The sequence below is a fragment of the Cibotium barometz genome, chromosome 19 (genome assembly GCF_041138505.1).
Source record: "Cibotium barometz isolate CiBa-2024 chromosome 19, ASM4113850v1, whole genome shotgun sequence".
NCBI classification, from domain to species: Eukaryota; Viridiplantae; Streptophyta; class Polypodiopsida; order Cyatheales; family Cibotiaceae; genus Cibotium; species Cibotium barometz.
Genome location: NC_141064.1, coordinates 45,643,103 through 45,651,784, shown reverse-complemented (window position 1 = coordinate 45,651,784; position 8,682 = coordinate 45,643,103). Strand labels below are relative to the sequence as shown.

At 39.5% G+C, this 8,682-nt stretch overlaps 1 protein-coding gene across 7 annotated transcripts; it reads left to right on the top strand.

The window, feature by feature from the left end:
- The first annotated feature begins 1,152 nt into the window (after window positions 1–1,152).
- LOC147628664 (uncharacterized) lies at window positions 1,153–6,111 on the top strand. Of its 7 annotated transcripts, XM_086813876.1 has the most exons (6): window positions 1,209–1,299; window positions 1,456–2,390; window positions 3,212–3,254; window positions 5,125–5,201; window positions 5,676–5,741; window positions 5,869–6,111. In XM_086813876.1, exons 2-6 carry the CDS (start codon window positions 2,373–2,375, stop codon window positions 5,965–5,967), a joined length of 303 nt encoding a protein of 100 aa, XP_086670002.1. In that variant the 5' UTR covers window positions 1,209–1,299; window positions 1,456–2,372; the 3' UTR covers window positions 5,968–6,111. The 7 variants fall into 7 exon arrangements, 3 of the variants coding, with proteins under 3 accessions (XP_086670001.1, XP_086670003.1, XP_086670002.1); XM_086813875.1 differs by lacking the exon at window positions 1,456–2,390 and having other exon boundaries at window positions 1,153–1,299; XM_086813877.1 differs by lacking the exons at window positions 1,456–2,390; window positions 5,676–5,741 and having other exon boundaries at window positions 1,153–1,299.
- The last annotated feature ends 2,571 nt before the right edge of the window (window positions 6,112–8,682 follow it).

Genomic DNA, 8,682 nt, shown 5'->3' with positions numbered 1-8,682 from the left:
CCAAATGTAATAGTCAGAAGAGATGAAAGTGGATTCTACGCTATCGGTTCAACAAAGTTGTGGACAGATAGTCGTGATACATTTGTATAATTGTGAGCAAGAATAATTTTTAAGAAAATGTGTATATATTTTTTCTTTTATATGTTACCTTTTTGTTGTAATATGGAATGGAAAAACACAATAGATCTTATCATATTGAGCAATTAATCTTCCAACCAGCTTCGTTGTAATCGAAATGGTGGTATGTTATACAAGTTGCACCTTGATGCAAACACATATTTGAAGAAGATGATAATGTCCCCAATGCTTTGCTAATCATGCTCATAATGTAAATGTTGTGGATGATGATGTCATTGAGAGAGTTGATAGAACATGAGGAGGGCTCATCATCATCTAGTGAACTTACCGATAGTACATCCTTCTATGGATGGTAATGAGTTTTCTTTTAATCCCATTTTGAAGATATCGAAGATCGCATTAGAAGTTGATGATGTGGATGATGATGATCCCATTTTGTTGTGGATGATGATGTCATTGAGAATGTTGATAGAAATAGAACACGAGGAGGGCTCATCATCATCTAGTGAACTTACTGATAGTACATCCTTCTATGGATGGTAATGAGTTTTCTTTTAATCCCATTTTGAAGACATAGGAGATACGGAGATCGCGTTAGAAATTAACCAAACAACTACAATGTTCTAAGTTGTTATGGTGGTAGGTAAGAGCTCTTCCCTCTCGACTTTGTGGAGTGCATGGTGATTAATGGTGGATATAGCTTCATCAACCCTGCATGTCATCATGTCTTAACTAGCATATTAAAGGTAGTAAATCAGTGGTCTTTCTTGCAAATTGAATTCATTGTGGTGAGAGATGGGATTCTTTTTTTCAACCTAATAAAGTTCCTGATGTGTATTAGTGTTAATGATACATTTGAAGAAGTGCAATGAAATTGATTGATTATAATTATGAGGCTAGTTTATAAATAATCCACTTGATTGAGTGGGGTAGGATACACACATACAAAAAGAGTGGGACACGCGGGCTTGTTTAATAGACGTGCCCGCATTCTTGTGCTTGGGCACCCAAGCGTGTGAAACGTCCCTATACTAAACTAGGCATAGAAACGTCCTCTTGTTGGTTGCATTTGGATTTACACCTCTTAGAGGAGAGCTGATATAACGGCCTCTGCCAAACCCTCGCTAGCGTAAGGGCGACATGGAGCATCCTGATGAGGCCGACGCCACCGACCAAGAAGCAAACCAACTGCTCACATCAGCGCGGCTGTATCAAAGGAAGGTACCACCATGCTCGGACCTTTTCATGCTTTTAATCGTCATTTCTGTCCTGCTGCTACAGTTGAATTTTGTGCCTGATCTTCATGTGATTAGCCTATCTATGCATGGGTATGCGCTGATCAGCCATGACGGTGTTGCAATAAGCTCCCTGATACAGTTATGCGTTGTTGTCATAAACCTCTTGATGCATAGGCAGTGAATGAATGAATACCCATTGCCATAGAGCTACAAGACATTGTATAGCAGCATGTCCTCAATGGTCGGCCTCATCTATTCCATAGTGATATTGGTATAAGAGCCAGGGTTCAAACGCTGCACCTGTATGCCCACAACTAAGGATTTAGGCTAGAGCCCGCTGGCCCCATCAGCTCCCTCTTGCACATTTTTATGGATTAATTGATCAGCACATATCAAAACAGTGTTCCGACGCTGGTGTAATGGAAAGTCATGCGATTGGGATGATCACCGGAACAGTGTTCTGAAGTCGGTGTAGTGCAAAGTCATATGCTATTGGGATTATCACCTTTGCAGTTCTTATACATAAGAGGCTGGTGTGGTCACGGCATAGAGAGGACAAGGTGTCCGGCATCCATGTGATGGCAACCTTGCATGACTGGGCACTGCTCCACCAGCCATTTTTTATGCCCTTGCAACTAGAAGGCTACATGAAGGTAAACAAGCAACTTTTCCTTTGACAGATTGAGGAGTGTCATGAGGCTATTTGATCAGTTGCTACACGAGGACATGAAATATATGAAAGATGGCATGTAGAAATCAAGCTTGTGAAATAGTGAGCAGATACATATAACACCTTGGGTAATTCAGCCGCAAAAAGACTCTAGGTTTCCCGTTTGAGAAGGGAGCAAGAGAGCTGACTGGCCGATTTGTCAATCGAAGGGTCTCCGGGCGCCTTCTGCAAAGCTCTCGCCAACATGGTCACAGCTCTCTTCTTGAGAGCCGGAGCCGATTCTCACGGATCTCAGCCATATAGCAAGCCGTGTTTCTCACTCTCAGGCACCACTTGCGTTGTTTTGAGGAGATTCAAGGCCAATTCTTGATCGAGGGCACCTTAATATGCATACCCAAAAAAAGGTAGCGTTTCCAAAAGCAATATGCTTTGCTCTAGTCGCCATGCTTACCTCTAACTGTAGCTGATTTCACAAGAATTCGGTAATTCTGTTCATGTCCCTCTCACCAAATTTGTAACGGGCAATTCCTGGCAATGAGTCGTCCGCGTAACGCACATATTTCACCTGAATGTCCTTGAACGGGGAGATGCCCGCCTTTCTAGCCGCCCTCTTGGCCATAACTGCGATCGATATTCCCAGTCACACCAGTTGAAGGACTGCACTATGGAGTGGTGTGAGTGGGGTTGGCTGGTAAAAACCATCACTAGATACACAGACCATATTTCAACAATCACCAAAGGAGTGGGGTTGGATACATGATACATCCGAACATATCTATGTGTGGAGCCTGATGAGCAGGCCATATTCCTGTCAATGCTTTAGACATTGCTGTGCTGGATGAACATGTCTGTGTGTGGAGCCTGATGAGCCGGCAATATTCCTGTGGATGCTTTAGACATTGCTGTGCTAGATGTTCCATCTGATAACGTATGTGGGGAAACCACATTAGGTTGAATAACAACGGGTTCCAGATGGAGAATATTGGCATTTAACTCATTCAAGAGCATCATCCCATGGCCATGAGGACCTATAGCGTTACTAGTTAGGAATTGAGTTTTATGTACAGGTCCTCTACATGCCAAGAATTGCCTAGACATGAGTGGCCTCTCTGTTTTTACATGGTTACTATCTTAAGTTATGGAATTCTTTGGTGCACATTTAAATGATGTCATTCTGCTGTATCTATACATTCAGCTAGTTAACAATGTTTGGTCTTTGTTGCAGTATGAGGTGGAGGAAACCTTCAAACGGATAGCTTCTCATAAAGGTATGTCTGCTCAACTTTTTTGAGTCCTTACGTGAAGTTCCCACATATGCATAAGTTTTATGCATATGCATTAAAGCCATAAACATAAAGCTTATGCATAAAGCTTTATGCAGTTTTAAAAAAGTATATTAACAGAGGAATTGTGGATCTGAAGATGCAGAACTTTGGTAACAGATGTGTTAGTGTAACCCCAAGCATGGGAGAGAGTGGGTATCAAACCCTTCATGGAGATTTACTATGAGAGCCACATCCACACACTGCTTTGTTTGTAGCTGGCCTTCATGCTTGGCAGGGACTTCAGCTTACACACACTGGATAATATTGTGCACTTTGGAACAGCACCACCGAAAGCCCTTGATTCAGAATCGGCTTGTTTAGACCCAAGCTGGTCGGCATGAGCAGGTGTTTAAACCAAGGCTGGTGGGATGTGGTTTCAACACTTGGATTGATGTTAGATAGCTTATGGACGGCCTTAGAGGGGCTCTGCTATGATTGAGAGGCAGTACCACTGGAATGGTAACCACATGTGGATGAGCATTGGCCCAGCCTTTGGATTGCTCTGCTCACACCTCTGGGTATCTTTCGCTTGAGGTGGGCTTTTGGATACAACGACCATGGAGAGTGCCAGGCTGTTTTGATTTTATGTTGCTGGATAGGCTCCTGTATATGGTGCCTAGCCTCTTTAAGAGATTACATCTCGCCCTTGAAAAGGATTTCACGATTATCCCCTGTGCAAGCAGTTTGGATTTTGATTTGTATGAGTCACACAGCCTCCATCAGCTCGTGGCCAGAGACCGTGGATTTGAGAGTTTTTTCCCCTTGCCCATGTTCTGTCCATATTATAGACCACCCATTTTTCAGCCACTTGCACCAATTCAATGTTCATCATTGCATGGCATGGCAGGTTTTAAAGCTTGATGTGTCGATTCATTGAACAATGGGCTGGTAGGCAGCCTGCCTACTACTTGTCCTCTTTGTGCTGAACTGCCCTGAACACGCCTGTGTTTGCCTTGCACCTCTTTGGCACGAACTTCAGCCTTCACCCAAGTTCCAACTAGTAAAGGCATTAACTCAATCTTCGTGTAAGTCTTGTCGTGTCACCTCTATGGATCTTGCAGCCTTTTTCTGCTTGTAAGTTGTCCTCAATGAAATTTTAGGGATATAGGGTACAAGGATCAATAATTGGATGGCCCCCACTTCCAGCTTATTGCCTACTACCTCCCTGTAAAAATATCAAAGCACTTTGCAAAAAGAAACTTTTTAAATTTAGGGTATTTAATGATTGAAAGAGTTTATATTTCCGCGACCAAGTTGATGAGGTTTGTTGACCGAAACGGCCAAGTTCTGAGAGCATTTTCTAATTGTGCCAAATATACGGTCAGGTTTTAAGTGCCTTGTAAACATGAATATAGTTGCCTCATTTATTCTTGCTAAACTAGGCATGGGAAAGCTAGGTTATTTGATATTCATGATTTGGTAGTTACAATGTCCATAAACAGGTCCTCTGACTTTTCTGCCTTGGAGATCCATGAACATTTTGAAATCACTAAATTTTCACATAAAAGAGGCATAAATGGCTGTATGTGTAGATTTTAATCCCAAAATAAAAAACATATGAACTGAAAGCATTCAGTGATTTTTTCCATGGTGGGTCCATACATAAGCCGCTCAACTACAGTGGCCTTTTTTTACACAAGGCAGATCATGTGGAGTTGGGTGTTTAGAAGTATTATTTCAAGTCCCATTCTGCATGACATGTTTAGGGCACACGTACTTAGCTAGCTCTATGGATAGTGGAAACGAGTGAGTTGACTACCATAGAAACCTCAACTACTTTGTTCTAATAATGAATAGGTTGGATAAATTACAGGCGTGCTTGGGACGTTGATCATCACGTCTATGGGGATTCCCATCAAGAGCACAATGGATAGTCCAACAACTTTAAAGGTGAAAAAGTATTGAATCTAGCATTCTCAAATCTTGCGTCTTAAACACATGGTATATAAATGATATAGAAGATGATCACCGATACATTAGCATTCAATTCCAAAAGAAGTTTGGTGCAAATGATGCTAATGTTTCATGCACTTTATCTTATGTCGTTTATAACTTATGTGTAAGTGATACAGATGCACGTACACATGGTAATTGGCATGTAGGAAATAAGTTGGATGTGAGTGATATAGGTGTATTTACAATCATACATACATATGTATGTTTGTATTAAGTAGTGCTAGCTAAGCATCCCCTTGAACTAAGGAAAGAACCAAAATTTTGACCTCCAAACCACAAGAAGATTACATCTTGCCTTGTGGTCATAGGGGGCATAGTGTAGGGAGAGTTGTGTATGTGAAGTTTCATGCTTATGGTAAGAATGTATTGCTTATGCGGACAATATTTTGTTTGGGCTTGAATGCTTAGCATGCAGTATTCTTGAGTCCACTAGCAGCAAAGGCAAGTCACGCATTGCAGTCCATTGATGCGGCGGTGAGTTGATCTGCACTAGTTTGAGTGATATCAGCTGAGTGGAAAAAATCCTTGAATCTAACAGTTTTGTGAGCAAGTTTGTTTTTGTGATGGTTAGTTTCAACTTAATTCTTTGTTTCTTTTCCAGCAAGAAATGACACTTTTAAGAGTTCGGACAAATGACCATGAAGTGATTATTGTCCCAAAAGGGGATTTTGTTATTATCATCTTGCAAAAGGTCAATTGATGACACAGTAAGCAATATATTATTTGGATGTTACAGCTATTATTGATCTCCAATACCTATGTATTAGTATGTAACCTTACATATAAGAAGGGAAAAAAAAAAGCTGTACTATTGAAATAAAGCCGTAGCGAAAAAAAAGAATTGAAGCAACAAGCATTACATATACATACTGTGTTTGTGTGTGTGTGTGTGTGAGAGAGAGAGAGAGAGAGAGAGAGAGAGAGAGAGAGAGAGAGAGAGGGGGGGGGGGGACCTTATAGATGATCATGATTCATTAGGTAGAGCTTATACTACGGTTGAAAAATGAAGAGTCATCAAGTATGGTAGCGTAGGGTAAGTTGTCAACTTGTAATTCTCTCTTTGAGATGATCAAACAAAGGATAAAATACCATAGGGGACTTCAGGCCTAGTTTACAACATTGCCCACAACATGCTTTTTGAATTGATTTAATAAGCTCCAATGAAGCAACACTCATCCAAGAGAGAGATGGTGATGAAATCCAAGGTCCCCTCGATTGGCTTTTACACCTAAGTTCTCTCTCTCTCTCTCAAACGATTGCTAACAACTAGGGATAGAAACAAATGTAACAAGCCAATTAAGTGTGCATGGTATGCGAATTTATTGAAAAAGGTGAGAAACAAGTGTGCATGGTTTGTGATTTGATTGAAATGCTCTCCATGTCATTATGAAATTGTGATAATACACTTTGTTCTACAAAGAGCTATTTACAAAAACCTTGAATAGTTGTCATATGTTTACTCAAAAACACAGTAGAGCCACAAAGAGGATTGCCTCATCTGGAGCCTCACGCATGGTGATTGGTCAATGAGATTAGGCATGTATAAAGAGTTGTGATATGTTTTACCCAAAAAGTCATGAGAGCCACAAAAGAGGATTGACTCATCTAGACTGTATATACATGGTGTTATGGTGTTTGGCCTATAGTAATTAGGCATTTATTTTTTTGAAAGATTAATGTATAGGGAGGCATGGCTATGTTGCATCATAATGCATAACAAGGAGACAATGACAATGGTTTTAGGGATATGATTCCAACTCAAGAGGGTATCTATAGTTATTTGTTGCTTCCCTCTTGAATAATTAGCAAACTTTTAGAAAACATTTACAAGGGAACAAGGATCTACATATTTGTGTCTTATACAAGTACTTCTCTCAAATATAAAACTACAATTCACAAACAATGGCAAAAATGGTAGATATTAGCAGCCAATAGGTAGTCCAAGCTTGCCAAAGTTCAACATAGTTCAAGGGTCACATAAATTTTTAATAAAATCCTTTTCACTTGTAACAGTTTGAGGATAGCCAAGGCAATGGCCAAATAGGCATCAATTTTTACCACATCACCAAAAATTAACCAATTTACTCACAGCATTTACCAAAAATAGCAAGTTTGAAAGTGGTTGTTGATGGCCACATTTGCAAGGGAAATAATAAGTAGCTATGGAAGTGTTTTGAGCAAGAATTAGAGCTTTGGAGAGATAGTTCAAGCACATGGGTTCCCTTCAATTAATGGTTGGGAACCCTATATGCATGTATAATGCATTAGGTGCCATCAATGATCAAAGAAAGAAACTCAAGGTGGATTGGAGAGCCCCATCAATCAAAGAAAGGTTCTCAATGCCCAAGGCTATGCAATTTCTAGTCTAGTATGGAATAAACAAATGATAAACATTATTATTGGACTAATTAACTCTTGATTTAACAAGGTAATGAACTCAAAAATATATTGACCTATTCATGAGATTGTTTCACAAAATTGAGCTTCATACATCATTCATAGCTTACAAGGTAATGACCTATTCATGAGATTGCTTCACAAAATTGAGTTTCATACATCATTTATAGCTTACAAGGAGAATCTTTGGATCCTAAAATCTCTCCATGATTCTCTCCATTTCCTTGATTCTCTCAATTAATCCTCTGACTTTTTTTCCTTGATTTTTCCAATTCCCATGAGGTCATTGAATAAATAACACAAGATTCTTGCCCTTCTTACATTATTCAGTTAAGGTTATTTTCCTCAACCATTCTAGCACCCTTACAATTCAGCATTGCTAATTCTACTTAATTTTCAACACTAAAGGTGAATCATAAATTTGTTGAGTGCGCAATTGCTTGTATGGTCCTATTGTGCTCTTGTGTAAGATTCTTGAGCACAAATATCACCACAACCTCAAGAACAAGAAGGCCTAGAGCACTCCCCCTTGGTGCACGAACCTTATACATATCCAAACCTTGGGAGTGTTTTGAAACAAGTACTCATAATTTTTTGAGGAACTCCATGGTGATGCTCATGTTTTTTTTAAAGGAACTATTTGATGATGGTGCTCTCCCAAATGAATATTGAGATGATGGTGCTCTCATGAATGATGAAGCATTGATAATGTTCGAGTATTTTGTTATGAAAATTGATGATAAAGTCATAGTACTTAATCAAAACACACATACAAAGCATCTTTTATTTTCTAAGGCTTTGAAGATTTTTTTAAAAACATGCAACCCTTGGGACCTTAGGGTTTTAATCTTTATTTCTCTTTTTTTTGGGGTTTCTGATTGGTTGTAATTGTTGAAACATGAGTTCTAGGCATGCATGACTATAGTGAAGATGCCCTAATCCTACACTAATCATAATGATTAGGTGTTTAAACTAAGGTAGGTGTAGCCTAACCAATAACATAATGATGAACAAATTA